Source organism: Gopherus evgoodei, chromosome 7 (genome assembly GCF_007399415.2).
Source record: "Gopherus evgoodei ecotype Sinaloan lineage chromosome 7, rGopEvg1_v1.p, whole genome shotgun sequence".
NCBI classification, from domain to species: Eukaryota; Metazoa; Chordata; order Testudines; family Testudinidae; genus Gopherus; species Gopherus evgoodei.
Window position 1 is genome coordinate 29,551,135 of NC_044328.1, and position 24,172 is coordinate 29,575,306.

At 39.8% G+C, this 24,172-nt stretch overlaps 1 protein-coding gene across 8 annotated transcripts in view; it reads right to left on the reverse strand.

Moving 5' to 3' along the window:
* Nucleotides 1-2,291: 2,291 nt before the first annotated feature.
* Nucleotides 2,292-24,172, reverse strand: part of CFAP46 (cilia and flagella associated protein 46) — a 168,717-nt gene continuing 146,836 nt past the window's right edge. For 6 of the 8 annotated variants that reach the window (XM_030570341.1, XM_030570343.1, XM_030570342.1 and 3 more), the window contains 9 exons: nt 23,948-24,024; nt 22,358-22,418; nt 22,236-22,271; nt 19,453-19,555; nt 18,301-18,413; nt 8,793-8,874; nt 5,700-5,836; nt 4,973-5,059; nt 2,292-2,666 (listed from right to left, as the gene is read on the reverse strand). In XM_030570341.1, coding sequence (XP_030426201.1) covers nt 2,530-2,666; nt 4,973-5,059; nt 5,700-5,836; nt 8,793-8,874; nt 18,301-18,413; nt 19,453-19,555; nt 22,236-22,271; nt 22,358-22,418; nt 23,948-24,024 — 833 coding nt within the window. In that variant the 3' untranslated portion in view covers nt 2,292-2,529. Of the gene's footprint in view, nt 2,667-4,972; nt 5,060-5,699; nt 5,837-8,792; nt 8,875-9,298; nt 9,385-18,300; nt 18,414-19,452; nt 19,556-22,235; nt 22,272-22,357; nt 22,419-22,717; nt 22,911-23,947; nt 24,025-24,172 lie in introns of those variants that run through there. The other 2 variants (XM_030570345.1, XR_004001341.1) reach the window with 2 other exon arrangements.

Consider the following 24,172-nt stretch of genomic DNA (forward strand, 5'->3'; position numbering starts at 1 on the left):
GAGCTACACTTGCCAAAGGGGAGTAGATTTCTCTGAATGTGGAAGGCTATGGGAAGTTGGGAAACAACTAAGTGGGAGTCCATGCTAAATATGGCCATCTGCTGTGGCTGTCTGGATCTTGAAAAGTACAGAAGACTGAAAACTTTTTTGCTGAATCAGTCCTACATTTTAGCATTGATAACCAAAAACAAATGTTATAGGCCAACATTTCTTGGTTTAATTTTGGCATGTTCCCAAAAGCCTAGATGAAAGCAAGACAATCCATTTACAAAATGTGACTAAGTCAAATATTTAACTAGAAAAGAAAGTTCAATTTAAATGGAATACATTTTAAAAAAATCATTGTGCATTTTATAACAAATAATTTGATGTAGAAGTTACAGTCATACAAAGTTATCCGATAAACCTCTGGTAGTAGAGAATAATTTATTGATATTCTTGTGTGAATAAAAAAGATGTTTTGCATGTCATGATTTTATAATAATGTGCTACAAATCTTTAAAGCTCTATCAGGTTCTAATTAACTTTAGCACAGCATGGTAGCCAGGAACAGTATCTTTTTAGTGGTATTTTAATGGCTTAAAGTGAGTACAAAAAATTTATCACAGGGAACAGGCTTGGCTGCCTTGCTGGGAAAAAAGAGTATTTCAAAACTTTTTTGTTTGAAATGGTGATCAAAGCTTTATATTTTCACTAAGTTCTAAATTATTTTGCATTTATTTCTATTGGTCCAAAAAAGTTATAAAATTGTTTAAAACTTCCACCGGTGACTGACTAAGCATAAGGCGTGTTTACAATTGTTTCGGAATTTGGTTAATTTAGTAGTTCTCCATATTATCCATGAAATCTATGAGCAGACTGCAACAATTAAATAAAAGCAGCAAAGATGCATCTGAGGAAGTGGGTATTCACCCACGAAAGCTCATGCTCCAAAGCGTCTGTTAGTCTATAAGGTGCCACAGGACTCTTTGCTGCTTTTACAGAACCAGACTAACATGGCTACCCCTCTGATACTTAACAATTAAATATTACATCTCTGTTTTAGGTAGTGGAGGACACATAATTTATACTTTCTTATTAGTTAGCTAGTTAATTTTGTTTTATTTTTTTTATTTTGGAGGCCAGTACATTATCCATGTTGCTGCAGTATACCAGGAAAAAGATCAATTACCTCAGAACAGGATACGGTAGTCAAATTTTCAGTCAGGTTCCATGGAGATTAAATGGTCTGTCTGGGTGTCAAGCTTTTTTTGATGTTCAATGTTAAACCAATGCAGGAGAGAAAAGGTTAAGTAATATACATGGTTCCCTAAAATGGGGCACAATCTACTAAGTAGGATAGGGGAAAGGAATTTTATTGACTTGTACCTGTTGAAAACTCCAGTGTACAATAGAATACTTCTATAATTGCTACCACATCACTGTCTTTTTAGAATGTACCCAAATTTTGTGTTCTCTATGCTGTCACTATAGCATAAAGCATTGTCAGCAATATAATAAAGGTGTGACAACATCAGGAGTGCTGGTAAGAGGCTCAAGGAGGCCTTCCCCATTGTTAGGGGTGGGGGAATCATAGGCAAAATTCATAGAGCCACTTGCTATATCTATTTTATTCTTTATTCTCCATGAACCTTGTGGCGAGACACTGCAAGTACTTCCTGGTCATGCCGTTGGGGTCCATGTACTCCTTCCTTAACCCGGAGATCCTTGGTGCCGCACAGAGCCCTTTGTGAAGTCAGGGGAAGAGAAGAATGCTGCTGTAGAGGAAGCTGAGCTCCCTTCCCACACCCGTGTATAGTAGGGTGACCAGATAGCAAGTGTGAAAAATTGGGACGGGGGTGGGGGGTGGGGGTAATAAGGGCCTATATAAGACAAAGCCCCAAATATCAGGACTGTCCCTATAAAATTGGGATATCTGGTCACTGTACTATACGGCCCTGGAAAATCCAATTATTATTTATACTACTGTAAGTGAATGCAGAGCAAGTAATGCAAAAAAGAAGTGGAAAATATACCTTATTTTTGCTTAACACAACGTAGCTGATTGTGAATGAGTTTTCTGGAGTTTTGTGAACCACAGTAGAGATTTGAGAACTTCATCAATGCTATTACAAATTATTCAAAGGAAAGTTAGTCAATTAAAAAGTACTTTTGAGTCTCATTGCACAACTTTGTGATGTGAAAAACAGTATGTTTGCTCTTTTTTAAGCAGAAGGTAAATAATGGAATAATCATAAGCAGAAATCCAAGATCTGTTTTTAAAGACTTTAATTAACAGAAGAGCACAGAGAAATACATACTTTCAATAACACAAAGCTCTGACAAAAATCTTCGCTATTTTAATATCAGTACACAAATCTAAAACAAAATAAATTAGCTAACACGCTTTGCATATTCTTAAACTCAATTCTTATTAGTCTACACAAAAAGTACTTAAGCTGACTGACTAAATGCTAGCTTTCAAGGTAAGGCCAATATCATGTATACTGTAGATGAGTTCCTCTTTACAGATAGAAACCTGACATGAGTTCACATAACAATTATGTTGGGTAGCCCATACAATATACAATTGTAAGACGATGGCTGAATTGCAGGAAGGTTCAACTGACTAGGAATTATTTGGCTTTCGATTTCATCACTAGAAGAATTCTTAGAATTCTCTTCCACTAGAAAATATTCAAAAAAATTATTATTTACAATTACACCTATTAGAATATTTTACAAAATACTATTTTTGCCTTCTGTTTGCTTAAATATTCAAGTATCTTTTGCATTCCTCTGTTTTACATTGAAATGATGATCAATACACACAAGGGACATTTGAGCATAGAACAGAGAAAACTCAGACAATACTTAGGATTTTAGTCTTCCCACTATCCCAGATCATTACTACAATAAGCCAGCAAAGTGAGGATTTTGTTGGCTTTTCAAAAAGAACAAATGAGTTATTTTATTGTAGTTTACTTTACTGGCAGATTAAACTCTGGCAATTTCTACACAACTTTGTAAACGGAATACAATTTATAATGCTATGTTAGTAACAACCAATACACAGATAAGTCAAGGACTGCCCCTGTGGGGGTCCCCCACCCCAAGCTAGCAGGTGGAAATTCCTCTATAAATTACCCTATACAGAGAAGAATTTCTACGGCTGCCTTCTACCAAGCAGGCTGAACTTATTTTGTGTTTATAGAGATTTTGCCGTGATCTGCAGCCATATCACTGTAATTTACTACATACTGCAAAATGTAGAATTAATGAGTATTGTATATTTCATGTTTGTCATGCTCTTAACACTGCCTGCCAGTCACACAAATTAAATTTTATACCAGTCAGACTTCATAGGAAGTATTTACACTATGTTGGTGAATATTTTGGCTAATTGTGATAAAGCTACCAAACAGGGAATTTTACACAGGCAAAATGTAATTACCCAAATTAGATTTTGATCATATTTCTGGCCTTGATACCCCTATCTTTTCCAAAAACTGCCACTGAATGTCAGCACATGTAGTCAGGATCTTCCCTTTAGGTCTCATCTGTTAGACTGCACTTAGTCCCAGCAAAACACCCCCTTTAAACAGAATATGGCATTAATTCAATACTAACTAAGGCCGTCTGCCTGCAAACACTTACGTAAATTTGTGTGTAGTGGTACTGACCATAGTGCTAATGTGTTTAATGATAAACACATGAATAACTGTTTGCAGGATTGGGGACCCACAGGGGAGAGTGCCACCAACTTAATCACCAATCATACTGTATTTTCCAGGGAGGTGTGACTTACATATTGATCTGCTCTGACTCTAGTTAATGGATGACAGCACACCCAGGCAGTATGACTGCACACAGTACATTGTTGCTAAATACAGACTGGAAACTGCAGAGAATACTATACAGCGTGAGTCACATTCATTACTTCCTACTGAGAATTTGCATTTTTATGGATGTAATTTTATATAATAATAGATTTACTTCATGCAGAGATAGTTCAGTTTACTTTATCACAAATACATACTGCATATGTCAAATGAAACCAAATTCAGAAGTTGCTGGAATCAAATGAAGAAGTTTTCATAAAATGTAAAGATTAATTAAGCTTTCCATAGAAACTAAACTTGAAAAGTACCTTACTAAATTATAGACATTTTCCAAATATCCATTCCCCATGACATATGCACTAATTAAAGCTTAATTTTCAGGGACTCCTGGCACCAGCAGCTCCCACTACAGTCTGTGGCAATTGCAGGTGCTCAGCACCTCTGAAGACCAGGCCATTATGTAATAAATGATATAAAATGTATAGCATTAGACTAAATAGAATGGATTTTTAGCAACATAAAAATAGAATAATGCAGTGATTTATTAGGACCCAGATTATGAAGCAGAATCAACATCTTGTCCTGGATAGTCCAGAAAAGTGACATTAAGATTTATTTGTTTTAATCTATGTTGAATTAATAAGTTTCTAATATATATTGTGACTATATGGCGATGAAAACACTTTATGATTCAGTACATATTAGACACGCTAAGATATTAGTTCACCTTGACTATCTTGCATTTGTATTGGTCTACAAGGTCTGACTTTTGAACCTCTGCTCTTACCCCTACTCCCTCCATAAACTGTGGATGTACCTATCAACTGCAAAATGTTTTAAAAATTGTTGTAATTCTATATACCTATCTCCTAGTTAGTGGAGGCTTTTAAAATATTTTTTTTTCCAAAACCACAATATTCTTCTGATCTTCCTTTGTTTAAAACTTACTTATTTCCAATCTTAACTTTAGTTTTGCAGTAAATCAGCTGAGGGAGAAATGCAACTTAAATCAGGAGCCACTTGAAGTGGCCATATCTTCCCTCTCTTGCATTGCAACAAAGAATTGTAATAATGATTAAACTACAAGCACCTAATTTTGTTAATATCAGAGGCCAGTTTCTGTACATTATACAAAGATGTCTATTTCTTACCTCTAGTTGGTGACTTTTCCACTCCAATCTTATACTTTTGAAGAACACGAATGGTCTGCCCAGTTGTTTTTCCAGTTTGTAACAAATCTAAAAAGAACTACTGTCATTTTTATGAACTTTTAATGAGAATTTTGAAAAACAAGAAGATACAAACCCTGGGTTTTTTAGACCAGTGCCTCAGCTTTTAAAAATGGAGCAAATCAAAATGATACAGATCACTAGGAGTTAGTTATAGATCTGTGATTGTGCAAGTAACTTTCAGGTAGTTTCCCTTTCTGTGCCTTTACAGAACCTACAGATTGCTCTGTGGCTCTCATGATTCAAGACCTTGCTCTTAACTATAAAAGTCTTGCTCTTAATTTATAACCAGCAGCTCGTCCTTCACTCACATTCACTTTACATTCTTAAAGCAAGACGACAAGGTTAACATTCTCTTTGAAGGCATCACAGAACATTTTCTCAAAATAGTTAATAGTTGCTAATGTCCGGCAGCTCAAGGACACTTCTCTCTCCATTAATGTGGGACAGGTAGGGCTCTGAGCAGGGTTTTTAAGAAAGAAGGATCAGGAAGCCCACATAGCCAGCCAATCCCTGCTACTTATTCACAGCCTCTCTCTCAGCCCTCACTCTACAGAAAGGATAGCATAAGAATTGTGCTATTCTACATAAAGAATCAGAAAATTTTAAGGACTAATGTGTTAAGGGAAGATTTGCCACAAGTACATACTTTCAGACAAGATTTCCAGCCTTTCTGCATTCTCTTGCAGGGTTGTATACCACTGGTTGGCCATAATGGAACGAACACCAGTTAGGCTTAGAAGGATTGCTGTCTCTGTTGGTCTCTCTACAGACATATGTAGACGACTAAAGACAGTCAATAGTATAAGAATAATATAATCAATAAATATAATGCATAAAAATAAGTACAAAGTTTCGTGAAACATTATGATGTGTGTTGTGCTTTTGAATATAGAGGACAAAAATGATTTTTATTCAACTTTCACCATACAAAACATATCAGTAAATGGTGGACTGCATTTTTCTCATACATTTTTAATTCTTAGTGACAGTGTGTTGGAATGTTTTGTATTAAGTAGGAAATGCTATATAAACAACTATATTAAGTTCTACTTCATCTTTGCAGGGTGTGAAGTCCCACCTAGCAGAGAGTGCACTGCCATGTTACTGTTTATGGAACGATAATAGAGTAAATTAAAGGAAACAATAGCAGACAAAGCACATTAGTTGTGGATAAGGGGCTGTGGAGTAGGCTTTAGGATCCAGCTGAGTTGTTTGGAGACAGGCATGCTAAGTTATCAGTAATGGTTACCTTCAGGTGGATGAAAAAGAAGAGAAGTGATTTCTCCTTACATGAGATGCATGTCTGTACTTTGTCATACTTGGAGATAGGGCAGATCTTTACTGCTAAAAAAGTTGTGTTTTGTTTCCCTTGTGGTAATAAGATGTTCGAGCTACCTCAAGGTAAAACAAGAGCAAAGACAAGGCACTTCAGGTTGTCCTGGCAGTTAAACTAGAGTTCCTGGTCTTACTGTGTTTTTACCTCAGCATAGCTCACATATATTAATTACCCATAGCAAAAAATGCAGATACTTTAGCAGTGAAAACAAGCTGTTAGAGCGAGTCCAGCAAAAGTTTGGAGACTCAGAAACGATATACAAGGAAAGACGTTCTCTACCTGGAGCTGGATTAAATTAAATTGCTGCAGTTGAACACATGGAGATTTGGAGTTTTGATAAGGTTTTTTTTTTTTGCAGGTGAAATTCTATAGCATTGGAATTGTAGTAATTTAAAAATGGAATTCAGCTTTTTGTCAATCTGCATTTCATGGTAATCCTTGTATAAAACAACGGGAAGGTTTTCTATAATCTCTTTGAAGGATGCTATTTATTTCTTGGGGGAACACGAAGTTATATGATTTAGCTTTTAATTGAAGTTATTCTAAACTTTCAGGGAACTGTCACAGTCAGAGCCATAAATCACCCACTTAAGAGATGCAGGATGACAGCAACAGGCTGGTAAATACAATAATCTATTAGGATGAGACTGCAAACGTACACAGTTGGAAAACCTACATTAAGGAATTGTCTTTTGACTTAATTTAGGGAATAACTGTGTTTGGGGAAAAAAGCTTTGAGAAATAAAGGGACCATTCTTAATTGTTTTTATATAAAAGAGGGGGATTCAGGCTTAGTTCCTGGATTTAAATATTTAGTTACTTTGTGTGCGTGTGTATTTATGTATTAGAAATCTTACATCCAGCACATTTTAATTTGCAAGGTGTACGGGTACTTTCAGTGGATGTGGCGATGCGATACTGATGACTCTTTATATTTTTAGGGGGACTTTTCTTTTTATTTCCTATTAGTGAAGTCAGAAAAGTGGAAAGTATTTTAATCTCTCAAGAATTTGTATTAGATATTGTGACAGACCCAGGCCAGTGGGGAGCAGGAGTCTGGTAGAGGGTAAATATACTGGTCACTGGGTGAGTAGTTTTCTGTTCCCTGAGTGACCAGAGCAGGGTCTGCACTAGAGTAGTCAGGAACTTGCTAGAACCAATTAAGGCAGACAGGCTGATCAGAACATCTGCAGCCAATCAAGGCAGGCTAATCAGGGCACCTGGGTTTTAAAAGGAGCTCTCTCCAGTCAGATGTGGGGAGCCAGAGGAGAGGAAGTGTGTATGAGGAGCTGGGAGCAAGAGACACAAGAAGCTGAGACTGAGAGGGTGTGCTGCTGGAGGACTAAGGAGTACAAGCGTTATCAGACACCAGGAGGAAGGTCCTGTGGAGAGGATAAAGAAGGTGTTTGGAGGAGGCCTTTGGGAAGTAGCCCAGGGAGGTGTAGCTGTCACACAGCTGTTACAAGAGGCACTATAGACAGCTGCAAATCCATAGGGCCCTGGGCTGGAACCCGGAGTAGAGGGTGGGCCCGGGTTCCCCCCAAACCTCCCAACTCCTGATCAGACAAAGAAGGAGTTGATCCAGACTGTGGGGGAGATCACTGAGGTGAGCAAATCTGCCAATAAGGGCAGGACCCACCAAGGTAGAGGAGGAACTTTGTCACAATATATACAATAAATTTGTGAGCTCTGTCTCTTTAAATTTAGATGCAAGGCAGATACTTAGCTGTCTTCAAGGTTAACACCTTTAATCAGCCATAGTAAACATCTGGAAGGAAGTTAATTAGCATCCCAAAACAATTTATTCCAACAAAACATAAACACTTGGCTCGGTCTCAAAGTATTAATTGTATAAACCTTCAGAAGGACTCTAAAGTATCTTTCTATGCTAGAAAGGCTGTATCTATTTAACTACATCTCTACCCTGATATAACGCAACCCGATATAACAAGAATTTGGATATAACGCGGTAAAGCAGAGCTCCAGGTGGGATGGGGCTGCACACTCCGGTGGATCAAAGCAAGTTTGATATAACGCAGTTTCACCTATAATGCGGTAAGATTTTTTTGCTCCCGAGGACAGCGTTATATCGGGGTAGAGGAGTAGCTTAATTTAAAAATCCTGAATTCAGAAGACAGTGGGGAAGGTTTCTGTCCCCCCCAAACTCAGTCTCCCTACAGCCTTGATCTGTCCTCTCATCATCTGTGGAGCCCTGATACAATGCAGCACCTGTGAAAAAGGCTTCTGTAGGATCATGGAGGAAAGTGGCCAAACTCCCCACTCCAAACTCAGATCTGAGTCCACCCCACTTTCAGAAGCACAAGAGACAATTTTAAATTTGCTTTGAAAGACAAAAAATGAGACACTGTGACTATCTGCAGGATACAATAAGATTTATTCTACCTTTTGAGTGTATCAAGCTTTGCCAGTCGTTGGAAACTCTGATTTGACTGCACCAGATCTAAAAGTACCATCAACTGGCATTCTGGAAAAATAAAGTTAGTTGTTTTAACAGCATTTACAAAATGAAAATAGATAACATGTATCTTTCTGATGTTATTGCTCTTGTGAAAGTATTGAATAAACAGTTTTCAATATAAACACTTATTTTTTCTTCTGCCATAACTGTATACTCAGCTATTCGTTAAGGAAAAGTGTTTGAATAATCACTTTCTACTACTACCCAACATTTTATTGTTTTGTGTTAGTACAGCACCTAGAACAATGGAGTCCTGGTTCATGAGCAGGGCTCCTAGCTGCTATGGTAATACAAATAATAAACAAATAATAATAATAAATAATAAATGTACAGGACTCATTTCTGCAACCCTTTCAAGGTCGGTAGAACTGATTTCAGTAGGATTTACATGCATGAGTAAATATTACTTAAGTAAAGATTGCAAAATTTGGTCCAATGTGATTTTTATCCAGAAAGGTCCCATATATTCTTACAAACAAATGACAGGGATCTCTGCTTCATTTGTCAGTTGTCTGTCTGAAAGCAAATTAAATTTAAGTGAGATTTACAAATATTTATATTATTCTGATAGATAATCATGTTTTGCAAATCAAATGTGATTTTTCCAGATGCAATCAGTTAATTTACATGGTCAGTGAGACCAAATCAAGGAATATATAGCAGACTAATTCACTACCAATGCCTTTTCTGTATTGTTTTTGAATATTTGTTAAGGAAAAACACAAGAAGCTATTGTAATTCAAATAGCTAACTTATCCTTTTTAAATAAATATTCATGTCCTTTGGAAAACTATGAAATGTGGATAACTGTAGCCAGGATGGCAAGAAACAATCTCCGCTTTCAGAAAATTTAGTGATAGAGAATTATAATACCATGTTTGCAGATATAGGTCAGTGGAGGCTCTCAAAAATTAGTATTTATTAAAGTTCCATGAAAATTAGCTCTGTACTTGATTCAGCCTACAGGTAACATTAAATGACTTCATGGGCTGTCAACCTGTGGAAAGTTGGGTAGATGAACAGGAATTGGGAAGATTGTGCAGCTACCCTGACAAATCCACTGTGTATAGGGTATATTTAAGGGCTTGAGACTAGATTTGTAAAGATACTTGAAATTAATGGGTGCTTGGTGCATAAGTCCTTTAAAAAAAAAATCCCAGTAGGTGCCTGACTGTCTCTTTAGGTACCTAAATACCTTTAAAAATCTGGTCTCAAATCCTTAAATATCCCATGCCCCTAATGGATTTGTCAGGATTAATTCCCTGTAAAACGTATACTGTGCAGCCTCTAATAGGAATAACTATATATTAAAGGAATAGATGTGGTAGCTACATGAAAAGGACATTAAGCATTTAGTAGCCTAGGTGTTCACGTCATTTTTGAAAACGGGACTTAGGCTTCTAAGACACTTGGGTGCTTCTGCAAATAGAAGACTTTGCTCTTTCAAAGACTCAGATAAATTTAACAGACACAGGAAATAGACTTGTTTTCTTTTCCAGTGATGGTGAAAGCCATCTCCATGTTGGTAAAAATGCATCTGAGTAACTAACAAACCTACCAAAGCTTTCTGAGAAAATATTAGATATTGTATCACTAGCCTCTGTGTTTCGCCTGCACTATGGTCTCTGTCCATTGAGAAATGCTGTGTGATTTTCAGCACGTCTCACATATTTTCTGTTCCAGTGATGTCTTTGTCAACACATTTAGAATTTCCTGTTGATAAAATAGGGGGTCTAGACTTTTCCTAGCACCTGAAATTTGATTCAGCATTCAAGACGCACCATCAGTCTAGACCAGGGGTAGGCAACCTCTGGCATGCGTGCAAAAGGAGGCACATGAGCTGATTTTCAGTGGCACTCACACTGCCCGTGTCCTGGCCATTGGTCCGGGGAGTTCTGCATTTTAATTTAATTTTAAATGAAGCTTCTTAAACATTTTAAAAACCTTATTTACTTTACACACAATAGTTTAGTTACATATTATAGACTTATAGAAAGAGACCTTCTAAAAATGTTAAAATGTATTACTGGCAGATGAAACCTTAAATTAGAGGGAATAAATGAAGACTTGGCACACCACTTCTGAAAGGCTGCCGACCCCTAGTCTAGACACATACATGAAAAGCATTTCCCTGCTATAGGGGATTATAAAACAAGACTACCAGAGACAGATCATTTAGGCCCATGTTTTCAAAAGTGACGTCTAATTTTCAGTGCCCAACTCTAAACATTTAAGGTGTAATTTATGAATACCATCTCCAACTCTAATTCAACTCAACTCAGAGCTGTCAGCACTCAGAAACTCTGAATATCAGATCTTGGACCCTCAAAATCTGAGGCAATTTTTAGAAAATTTGAGTCCTAACCTTTTAATATGTGTCTTTTTGAGAAATTTGGACCCAATGGGAAGAAACCAAATTTCAGGAGAAAGAAAAATATGTCCAAAAATAAAAACAGTCAAGTAAATTTGACAGAAGAGGAGGTTACTCACTTTGTGCAGTAACTGACGTTCTTCGAGATGAGTGTCCCTGTGGGTGCTCCACTCGAGGTGTCGGTGCGCTCCTGCGCCTTTGATCGGAGATTTCTGCAGCAGTACTCGTAGCAGCCACACATGCTCAGAGCCTGGCCCCCGCTCTGAGTATACCTCTAGTGAGCATGTGCAGCTGGTTCCCTCAGTTCCTTCTCTACAATGGAGGCTACTCCAACTCCGAAGTAGAGGGGAGGAGGGTGGGTAGTGGAGCACCCACAGGGACACTCATCTCGAAGAATGTCAGTTACTGCACAAGGTGAGTAACCTCCTCTTCTTCTTCAAGAGATGTCCCTGTGGGTGCTCCACTCTAGGTGACTTCGAAGCAGTGTATCTCAAGGAGGTAGGGACTTCGAGTCTGGCAGGAATGCAGTAGATAATACTGCCCTGCCTAATCAAGTGTCAGAGACAGGGCCCTGAGTAAGGGCATAGTGTTTGACAAATGTGTGCTAGAAGGACCAAGTGGCTGCTCCACAAATGTCAGACAATGGTACTTTACGTAAGAAGGCTACAGAGGTAGATACAGATCTAGTGGAATGTGTTCTGATCAATGCTGGAGATGTAACGTTTTTTATCTGATAGCAGAGTCGTATGCAATTGGAGATCCAGTTCGAAAGTCTCTGGGTAGAGATAGCCATGCCTTTGGAGTGCTCCGCGATGGAGACAAAGAGTCTAGGAGAATTTCTGAAGGGTTTGGTTCTGTCCAAATAGAAGGATAAGGCCCTGAGCACATCAAGTGTGTGCATTGTGGCTTTGAAGGAGTTTGCATGTGGTTTTGGAAAGAAAGTTGGTAGATGTATTGGTTCATTGATGTGAAATGAAGCGTGAACTTTTGGAAGGAATTTTGGGTGTAGGCATAGAGTAACTTTGTCCTTGAAGAAGAGTGTATATGGTGGATCTGCCATAAGGGCTGCTATCTTGCCTGCCCATCTGGCGGAGGTAATGGCCACCAAAAAGGCTGTTTTCATCGAGAGGTGCAAGAGGGAGCAGGTGGCTAAGGGCTCAAAGGGTTGATGAGTTAAACAGGACAATACTAGGTGAAGATCCCATGGAGGGGTAGGTGGTTTAATGTCTGGATATAGGGTTTGGAGTCTCTTCAGGAAACGCTTGGTGATGGGATGAGCGAAGACCGAGGTATTGTCAACTGTACCATGAAAGGTTGTGATGGCAGCTAAGTGGATTCTGATGGAGCTGAAGGAAAGGCAGGATTGCTTAATGTCCAATAGATAGTCGAGTATGCAGGGAAGAGTTGCCGAAGTAGGAGACAGTTGTTTAGTTGAGCACCATTTTGTGAATCGTTTCCACTTTCGGAGATAGGTAATATGGGTGGATTGTGTTCTGCTGTGTAGAAGTACCCTCTGAACTTGGTCGGAACAGTCTAGTTCTTGTTGGGAGAACCATGCAGGTACCAGGCTTTGAGATGAAGCATGGAGAGATTGGGGTGAAGAAGCCAGCCGTGTTGCTGTGAAAAGAGGTTTGGGATGAGAGGCAGGGAGATCGGTGGTTGAATTGACATTCTGGTGAGGAAAGGGAACCACGGTTGTCTTGGCCATCAAGATCACCCTGGCAAGATCTTTCTGTATCTTTATGAGGACCCTGTTGATGAATGGTATTGGGGGAAATGCATAAGCTAAGTCCTGGGGACATGAGATCATGAATGTGTCTCCGAGGGATTGTTTGCCCAGTCCCGCCCTGGAGCAGAAATTGAGGCATTTCTTGTTTTTCGCGGTTGCGAAGAGACCTATGGTTGGGTGACCCCAAGTTCGAAATATGTTGTAAATGATTCCCGTATCTATCTCCCATTCGTGCTCCGAAGGGAAACGTCTTCTTAACTCGTCGGCAGTGGTGTTCATCACCCCTGGGAGATGAGCAGCTGATATGTGGATGTGGTTCGCAAGGCACCAATTCCAGAGTTTTATGGCCTCTGAGCAAAGAGAGTGGGAACGAGCCCCTCCTTGTCTGTTTACGTAGAACATGCAGGCAATGTTGTCTGTCATTATGCGTACATGCTGATCCTTGATTAGTGGAAGGAAGCAGTGGCAGGCATTCCGTATAGCTCGAGGTTCTAGAACGTTTATGTGCAGGGAGGTCTCGGAATGAGACCATAGCCCATGGACTGTTTGGTGAGAGATGTGAGCCCCCCAACCCGTGAGGGATGCATCGGTCGCCATCACCAGAGTTGGGGGGGTCTGGAGGAAGGGGACTCCAGAACAGAGGTTGTAGGGGACTGTCCACCATATGAGAGAGTCTTTGACTCGGTAAGGTATGGCCAATTGTTTGTTTAGTGAGTGCACGTTTGGTTTGTAAACCATGGCCAGCCAAGCTTGGAAGCATCTCATGTGGAGACGTGCGTTCTGGACCACGAACGTGCATGAGGACATGTGCCCTAGTAGTTGGAGGCAGTCTCGGGTGGTGACCCGGGGCCATTGCAAAGTCTTGTAGCCAGCAGTTTTATGGTATTGAATTGGTCGGGTGGGAGAGATGCCAGTCTGGTTGTGGAGTCGAGGCTCGTTCCTATAAACTCCAGCTGCTGGGTAGGACCTAATGTGGATTTGCTTTCATTTATTTGCAGGCCCAGGGACTGCAAGCACTCGATGGTGATTCATGTGAAGCGGAGGACCTTGTCGAACGTGGAGGCCTTCAGGAGGCAATCGTTGAGGTAAGGGAATATTATGACTCCTTTTTTCCTGAGGTAGGCAGTGACTACTGCTAGGAGCTTGGAGAAAACTCGAGGAGCAGTGGAAAGGCTGAATGGTAGAACTCTGTATTGGAAATGCGTTGAGCCGAGGGTAAAACGAAGAAAACGTCTGTGGGCCGGGTGGATAATGACGTGAAAGTAGGCGTCTTGTAGGCTGAGGGCTGAAAACCAATCACCCTGCTCCAGGGCTGGAATTATGGTGGTGAGAGTAACCATCTTGAACTTTTGCTTTTTGACAAATTTGTTGAGCCTCTTGAGGTCGAGGATCAGTCGCCATCCTCCAGTTTTCTTTTCTGTTAAGAAATAAGGGGAGTAGAACCCTTTCCCCTTGTGGCATTCGGGCACAAGTTCGATAGCACTCAGGTGAAGGAGATGATGTACTTCTTGCTGGAGGTGTGACTCGTGAGAGGTGTCCCTGAAGAGGGAAGGGGAGGGTGGGTGGGTGGGAGGTAAGGAGAGGAAGGGGATAGAATACCCAGTTGTGATGACCTCTAGAACCCACTTGTTGGTGGTAATATTCTGCCATTGGTGCAAAAATGGCTGTAGGTGGTGTCCAAAGATAGTTGTAGGCAGTGCATACGCGGAAGTTGGGACGATGTTTACGAGACCCTCGACCAAAGGTTCAAATCTGCTTATTAGTAGGAGGAAGTTGGGGCATCCCGGAAGAATTGAGGCGATGCCGCTGGTATCTGGATCTCTGGCGTTGGTGTTGTTGTTGTTGATCCTGAGATCTTGGGAAATGCTGAGTATGTGGGGGGTAGCATGGACGGTGGTAAGGTTGATATCTGTACTGTCGCCTTCTGGTTGTAGGGATTTGGATGCCTAAGGATCGAAGAGTTGCCCTTGAGTCCTTCATTGAGTGACGCACCTCATTAGTGGTGGAAGCAAAGAGTGTATCACCATCAAAAGGAAGATCCTCTATGGTGCTCTGAACCTTGCGAGGAAAGAGGGAAGAGGAGAGCCATGAACCTCGGAGCATGACCACCACCATAGCGTGGATCTTGTTGCAGTACTGGCTGAATCCAGAGCTGCTTGAAGAGCTGTGCATGATATGATTTGGCCCTTGGAAACTAAAGCTGTAAACTGTTGTTTCTTGTAGTCTGGAATGTGTTCAATAAAGTCCATGAACTTGTTATAGTTTCTATGGTCGTACTTTGCCAGAACTGCGGTATAATTGGCAATTCGAAATTGTAAGGTTGAAGAGGCATACACTTTGCGACCCAGCAGGTCTAAGCGTTTGCCTTCCTTGTTGGCTGGGGTATGGCGGAAATACTGTTGTTTGTTCCTTTGATTGGCTGCGTCCACTACCAGTGAGTTTGGCGCAGGATGTGAGAAAAGGACTTCAGAGCCCTTAGCGGGAATGAAGTATTTACGGTCTGCTTGTTTGCAGGTAGGCTGGCTTGTGGCTGGAGCCTGCCAGATGGACTTAGCAGGTTCCAGAAGGGCTGCATTAATTGGTAATGCCAGTTTGGATGAAGAAGAGGGTTGCAGGATGTCTGTTAACTCATGTTGTTGGTCCGGTACTTCCTCCAGATTGATTCTAAGCTCACTGGCAACCCTTTTAAAGAGATCCTGGAATTTTGAAAAATCGTCTGAGGGCAGTAGAGGGGAGGGAAGTAAAGCTTCTTCAGGCATTGCTTCAGTTGGTACTTCAGTTAGTACTGGGTCAGGAGCACGAATTAATTGATCCTGAGAATGGGAGGGTGCCACCAAGTGAGTCATATGATTTGGACGTTCGCGTCTCGTCGGATTGGAATAGCGGGTAAGCTGCCGAGGGAAAGATGTCCATGGGGTCCTGGTGGTGGAAAAGGCATAGGTGGTGCCATCCAGGGGTTAACACACCAGGAGGCAGGGTCTCGAGGGTGGTCTGAGACAATTTTCCTGTGCCCACGTGTGACAGGACTCCGAGGATGGAATACTGATTGTTTTGAAACATCACCCTGTAGTTCAGACTCCTCCTCACTAGAGGAAGGCTGTTCAGACCCTGAATCATTCGTAAGGGAGAAGCAGTCTTTAAGGAAGGGCGATTGCAGCGTAGGTGACACTAGGAGGTCACTTGACTGGGTAAATGGCAGCGCTGAGGCAGGTGAAGGCTGATAGAATTGCTGTGAGGGAACCCGGGCTTGCACTGGAGTTCTTAGTCTTGGCTCCGTGCCAAGTAGTGCTGTTAATGCCGGTGCCATAGTCGGTGCCGCGCTATTAATAGCAGGCTGCAGTGCCTCGGGGGGGCCTGATTTGTCGGCACCACGTTCATCGCGGTGCCGATAGGTGCCACAATCGAGACAGGCAACTGAAAGCCTGTCGCCTCGGCACTAGAGCTTCAAGCTGCCGCCGAAAGCACAGGCGGGTTTAACGCGGTGCCGGAGGAGCCCGGCTTGTCGAAAGTGCTCAGGCGGGGGAGCACTGGTAAGGAGACTGTGGATCTGACCGGAGAAGGTTTGTGTCTAAGGGCTTCTTTTGAATTTGACAGAAGGTGTCCTCGTTTTGCTGCTTTCTTCTGCTTTGTAGAAGTGGGAGAACTGTGTCGGTGAGCAGAGGCAGAGTTCGTGCCAGGGTCTGAGGTGGACCCTAGGGATTTTTGAAGTAAAATAAGTTTAAGTTTTATCTCCCTGTCCTTTCTTGCTCTGGAGCTTAGTTTAGTGCAGTGAGCACATTTCTGGGGAATATGGGTCTCCCCCAAACATTTTATGCACTGTGAATGTCCATCGGAGAGAGGGATAGCGTCCTTACAGGAGGAGCAGCGCTTAAAGCCTGTGGAGCCAGGCATATTTAAAGTGGCTGAGAGAACAAAAATTTTTTTTAACAGTAGAAAAAAGGTAGGTAACATTAACTAACAACTAACTAACAAGAAACTGTCTAACTACAAGTTATTTTAAAATGAGGAAAGAAATTCTTTAAGGAGTCTGCTGAGCTCCGTCTCAAGCCGGGGACGGTAGAAAAGGAACTGAGGGAACTGGCCGCGCATGCTCACTAGAGGTATACTCAGAGCAGGGGCCAGGCTCTGAGTATGCATGGCAGCTACGAGTACTGCTGCAGAAATCTCCGATCAAAGGCGCAGGGGTGCACCGACACCTAGAGTGGAGCACCCACAGGGACATCTCTCTCGAAGACCTCTCCCTTCCCAAAAGTAGTGTTAGATTCCAAATGCTTAAATTCTAAGACTATTCTAACAGATAGACTCAAGACTCGAGGCCTGGAAGGGACCTCGAGAGGTCATCGAGTACAGTCCCCTGCCCTCATGGCAGGACCAAATACTGTCTAGACCATCCCTAATAGACATTTATCTAACCTACTCTTAAATATCTCCAGAGATGGAGATTCCACAACTTCCCTAGGCAATCTATTCCAGTGTTTAACTACCCTGACAGTTAGGAACTTTTTCCTAATGTCCAACCTAAATCTCCCTTGCTGCAGTTTAAGCCCATTGCTTCTTGTTCTATCATTGGAGGCTAAGGTGAACAAGTTTTCTCCATCCTCCTGAAGACACCCTTTTAGATACCTGAAAACTGCTATCATGTCCCCTCTCAGTCTTCTCTTCTCCAAACTAAACAAACCCAATTCCTTCAGCCTTCCTTCATAGGTCATGTTCTCAAGACCTTTAATCATTCTTGTTGCTCTTCTCTGGACCCTCTCCAATTTCTCCACATCTTTCTTGAAATGCGGTGCCCAGAACTGGACACAATACTACAGTTGTGGCCTAACCAGCGCAGAGTAAAGCGGAAGAATGACTTCTCGTGTCTTGTTTACAACACACCTGTTAATGCATCCCAGAATCACATTTGCTTTTTTTGCAACAGTATCACACTGTTGACTCATATTAAGCTTGTGGTCTACTATGACCCCTAGATCTCTTTCTGCCATACTCCTTCCTAGACAGTCTCTTCCCATTCTGTATGTGTGAAACTGATTGTTCCTTCCTAGGTGGAGCACTTCGCATTTATCTTTATTGAACTTCATCCTGTTTACCTCAGACCATTTCTCCAATTTGTCCAGACAGCAAACAACACAAATTTAAATTGCTATTTTTTCCATACCCTGAATGCAGAACTTCTTGAATGAAGAGCACGGTCCCTTAGCTCTGTGTTAAACTGTACCTTTCATTGCATAACCCTAATAGTCTCATAATTATTTGGCATGGAATAGAATGTTATGATGCTTTGCAAGGGAAGAGAACACAATATATAGTTTTTTTAGCTTCCTTATCTCACCTGGGATGTTCATAGCAATGAATCTGTTAAGTAAAATATGAGACAAGAATCTTTCCATTCCATAGAACAGAAATGCACTGCAGTTATTCAGTAGCTGCTCCCATTCAGCTTGGCTGCAAAGAAAGGTAAGCTATTTAGACCAGGCAGCTGTTTTACAGTAATATTTTTCTGGATACATGTATACAAAATGTTTCAATGTTAATTACTCAACAAACAATTGTTTGAAAAGTCACAACACCTCACAGTAAATGAGACATGGACAGTGCTTTTGAGATTTAAGGGACTATTTTCCAGAAAAACAAGCCAGTATATACTGTGCAATCCCCATTTCTTTGAGACACAGTATTTATTTTAATGTTCAAGGGGAATGCTCAAGGACTAGAAGAGAGACAATCATTAGGCAGCTAAGAAATTGGGGTGTGGGAAGAGACGATTCTAAAACTGAAGTAATTATAAATGAAGCTAAGTGAACCAACTGTATGAAACCATATTAATTACATCATCAGGTCTTGAAATTGTAAACTACAGGATGAATCTTCACTATTTTATTTCAGAAGTGCTACAATATTACAATCCTATAGTGAGCATGAAAATGCTATAGTTTTCAAATATTTAATTCCAAAATTGTTGATTTATTAATTCAGGGAAGATGAAAGTACTTGTAAGATGGACAGGGAAGAGATCTGAATTACCTGGACTTGTAACCTCCTGTTATTTTGTCAGAGTGATAATGCTAGAATGCTAATATTATAAATTTGTCTATGTATATACTTTACAACTTTCTCTCAAAAACTCCTTGTATATGTCTTTTCCAGTTTTCCATTATTTTAGATAATACGTTTTTTCTGAAGTTCCATTTATGATAATTTTATTAAATCAAGAAGGACAGTGCCATTTGGCTATCAACAGAATACCCCTACATACTACAGCCTTGCTTGTGATCAATATGGCAAAATGTATTACAGGTGTGTCTTCTGGATTCTTTATTTAAATTCTTCCACCTATAAATCTGTAGATATGCTTAGGGCAGGGGTGATGTCTTCCTATGCATTTGCATAGCACCTAGCACAATGGGGTCCTAGTCATGACTGAGGCCTCTGTGAAATACTTCTTTAAAAAAAAAAAGAGAAATATAGAAGAGCCATAACAAACCTTGGAACATGCATGCTACCAATAACTCCTTCCCAGTGTGGTGTAAACTGCTCATGGTATTTTTCTAGGATTTCCTTTATTTTGTGGGAAGGACTTACTGCTTCTGTAACATAAGAATTTAATAATTTAACATAATATAGAATATGTAATGCAGCCTACATTTCTAACATGCAGAGGCTGGCAATACAATTTTTTTATTTCTATCATCATTCAATCTAAAGTTTTTCATGAGAAAAGTCCAGTCGCCATGCCCTGTCAATTGTAGGTCTTAATCCTGACTAAAGCTAAAGGTGCCAACTAGTGACAAGTGTGATGGCATATTTTGTGACTGACAGGGATGAGAAGATAATATAGGAGAGAAGTCAAGGATAGAATAGGTATAAAAATGAGCTCTAAAAGTGGTTCTTCTGCGTCAGGAGTTAACATAATGTTGCACTGCTCATATGATTTCCGTTTTAGGGGCTCAGAGACTGTGGCGATGAGAACTATATAGCACCTATATACATAATGGGATTCAATTTCCAGAGCTCTCAGTTTAACACATTTCACAAGACTAAACTCAAAACCAAACAACCCTTCAATTTTAGTTACAGTTGAATTAGTCTTTTCCATCTTGATTATGTTTTCTATGCTCATGCAGCTATAATTCCACCTATGTGGAGCTCCTCCAAAACTTCAGAATCAGTTATTTCTGCTCTGCTATCAAAGAGAAATTAGGTAAAACAATGTGTCCCAAAGTCATAACATCTGTTATATGCTATAGCTGGAGCAATATTTTCCCCTTTGTTAAAGATTATTTTTTATAACTTTATCTGGTTCAAATTCCAAATTTAAGCATATTTTGATCATGCAGAATAACTTAGTTTTTGCTAATAAATTTGAATAAAAAATGAATTGTCTTCAGTGGGAAAATAGGTGACATTGGTAGTTATGAAAACATTTTGTGTCATACTGTACGAACACAGTAACTGATACACGTAGCCTTGGTAAATGCACTCACGAAAGAAGTGGCCATTTAAAAATGACTTTACATTGACATTCTTGATTATCATTGTATCCTTGACCTCTTACAAAGAATCACAAGATAACATGCCACTTCAAGGCTTTAATCACTACATGAGTTTTATTTATAATCCTTGGCTTGAGGACTTCTAAATATAACTCTTGTTAAAAGTGATAAAATATATACAGAATTCTAGCATAATAGCTTTTATTCATCAATAGAATACATATAATTTTGTTTTTCAAACTTTAACTAGAAAATGTTACTTCTATTCGTTATTTATTTTCAATTTTAAATTAGGGTATTACATTTCTAGGAGGTTATTTGGGAAATAAGTGCCTAAGTGCTTTTGAAATTCTTACTTTCAGTGTTTATGTAAGTTTGAAACCAGACGATTTTATCTTTTTTGTCTTCTAATTCTTCACACAGGTTTTAAATATCAAACCTCCAGGCTGGATTTAAGTGATAGAGTTACATTATTATACCAAACATTTCAGGTAATTTGAATGAATACTCAGGGTCACAAAAGTTTTTATGTATGATTACGTTTCAAAGAACATAGAATAAACACTGATTTTTAGAAATGTGCTGATTCACTATTTGCTGTCACTTGTAGATAACAATTTGATACTTATGAAATGCTGCTTTTCTATAAATTTAGAAAATGTGAAACTATCAACACCAATTGTTAAGGGAGGAAAAGAGCTACATACTAAATACTGTAAGAATTTCAGTTTTACATTAATTATTTAAAAAAGAAAGAAGTCCAGCTTATTCCCGTGGGGTGAAAGTCTTATCACCAACATGAAGTCGGAGTGATCAGGCTCTGTGCAGGTGAAACGCCAAGGGACAGTGGGTTTGGGAGCTGAAATTTGCCCTCAAAACCTGATACGAAGGTATGGAGTTGCAGCACAGATCTCCACTGCAGCTTATGAACTGAAGTAGCAGCCAGAGCTCCCCTGTATCAGTTGCATGTTATCTAAGTATGACTGGCTCCCAATGTAGATCACTCTGCCTCTCCTCTACCCCACTCCTGCCACTACCCACTACCTCTAGCCCAGAGGCACTGAGACTTCAGTAGTTCAGGAACCAAATTAGTCATCAACATTACCCAACATGACCCAAAGAACCACAGGAGTGTGAATTCATTGTTTTATTTACTATTTTTATATAAGTATTCTACAATTGATTAATAACACAGTAAAAGCATCTTAATGAGTTAATAACTCAGATTTGTTAATAATTAAATCACCCCATGTTTTAATATCATGTGCTGGAAAGAGCTGCAGGAGACACATTCAAGTGTCAGTTGAAGCTCAAGAGCCTTAGTCTGTTTTAGCCTATGCAGATCTCTTCTGCAACATAAAGGAAAAATCACACAGCACTCATTCCTGTGGCTCCTCATGAACCTCCAATGCATGCTTAAGTATTGCTGAGGCCCTTAAGTTTACCTTTTTAATCCAAAAATAGCAAAACAAATTATTGTTAAAGAGCTGTACATTTTGTGGGAAAAATATAATGAAAGATTATTTCAATAATTATTTTCTTGGAGATGTTGGTTCCATATTTTATTACTTATATAAAGAAGGAAGAATGCAGCCTAATTTGACTGAATCTGAAACAGGTTTTTATTTTCATAAGAAGCTGAGAAAAAGCAATATTATGAGGATGAGCTGTTATGTCAACTACCTCATGTCTTAAGTTCATCACTTACTATAAAAATGTTCCAAATCCACAAAACCTTTAGTTTGTGGAGAAAATAATTTTCTAAATATATTACCTGGTTCTCTTGCTTCATTATATGGATCCACAACATCTGACCTATAGCTAAGGAGGTGTAAACAATGAAATCTATCATCTTAACCAATACATTCTGGTTAATAGTTCCGTTTGAAAGGATACATTTAAAATTGTGTGTATCAACAGACAGGCAGTTAGGAGGTAGAACACGATTAATGGGTACCTACAATTAAATAACAAAGATTTTTTTTTTTTGCCATGCAAAAAAATTCAGTAGTTATATCAACATTGCACAACATTGTGTCAGACAAAATGAGCTACACTAAAATGCTTTGCTGAAGTCTGGGGGCTTAGACCAAAAGTGGTACAATATGTCAGTGCCAAATGAAACCAAAAACATAAGCATATTTTGTTGGAGAGAAGCAGTTCAAGTCTGTTTGAAGCTGCTTACCTTGATCTAATGTTAGATACTTCTTTGCTCATACACAGAATATGAATTTAAAGGATACAGAGCTTAGTTACCTGTAATCAGACGTTCTTCAAGATGTGTGGTCTCTGTCTATGCTTCACATATGGGTACGCATACGCGCGATGAGCCTGAGTCCAGAAATCCTAAGCAGCAGTGTCCATTGGCCCACAAATGTGCAACAGACTTCTCCATACCTGACTGATGGCATAAGAGGCAGTGTGGGCCAACACCTCTCCAGTTCCTCTTCTGATTGCAAATGCAACAGGATTTGAAGCAGAGGAGATGAAGGGTGAGATTTATGTAATACAGATAGGGATCACTCTCAAAACTTCCTGTTACAGGTAAGTAACAATTTCTTCCACATGTGGGTGAATTGACAAGCAGTGCTTAGACTGGAGGGGAGTGAGAAGAAGCTGGAAGCAAAGATGCTTGCAGTACTGAAGTTTGCACAGCTGCATCTACAGCAGAGGCCTGAACTAGCTAATAATGTCTGCATTTTACAGAGATACAAGTCTCACTCAAGCAGTAGAGGCAGCATTGGTGATTGTCACTCATGGAGAAGGAACAAGGGCAGGAAATGCAATTCTTGAACCCTGGGACTCTGGGGATAGTTCCAGGCCATGGGGAGGGAGTCCCCAATACAGGGAAAAACAAGCTATAACAAGGCTACAAAACTCTAACTAGACTAATATAAAAGTTATGAAACATAGAAACTATTCAATATTTATATACATGTTCTATTAAGAGAAAAAGCTGCAGAATTCTGTGGACACAGGGATTATGACTCAGGCCATGAGGCAGTAAGATGGAACTGTAGAAGTGTCAGCTCATGCTGCCTTTTATGCCCTCAGTCGGGAGAACAAGATCCACTGCACACATGTGGGCCAATGGACACTGCATGTTAGAATTTCTGGACTCGGGCGCATGGCACTCATGCATACTCCGGTGTGGAATACACATAGGCACCAGCACTCACAGAAGAACCAGCTCAGCAGTTATTGAGCAAAGATTAATAAAAAAGATTCTAACAAATTCTGTGGTTTTCACTCCATCTCACACTTACAGTGTGTGTAACAAAGACCCTGATAAGAACAACAAATTACCCTATTGCTTCTCTTAACTCATGTGTATTAGGAAAAATTTAAGGAAAATTTTTTTTTTTTAAAGTTGAAATACAACTATCCTCCATCTGTTTGTGAGATAGCTTGCGATTATGGTCTTAACATAGGGATGAATGTCTCACTGCACTGTTATGTAAAGCAGTATGAATTTCTATTGCTTACCATTTTGACATTCTTTTTCTGATCCACTTTCGGTTTTGGCTCCTTTGAACTTTTAGGGTCTTTTTTTACTTCATTCTCTGTGAAAGTTCAAAGAATAAAAACTTTAAAATATAGGTGATATTTGCTAAACTGCTGTGCAAATGCACCTTCATTGAAAAAAATACATAATGATTTTAAAAGATAGACAATATGTGGAATGTTTTGTATCTGAACAGGTACTGCCGA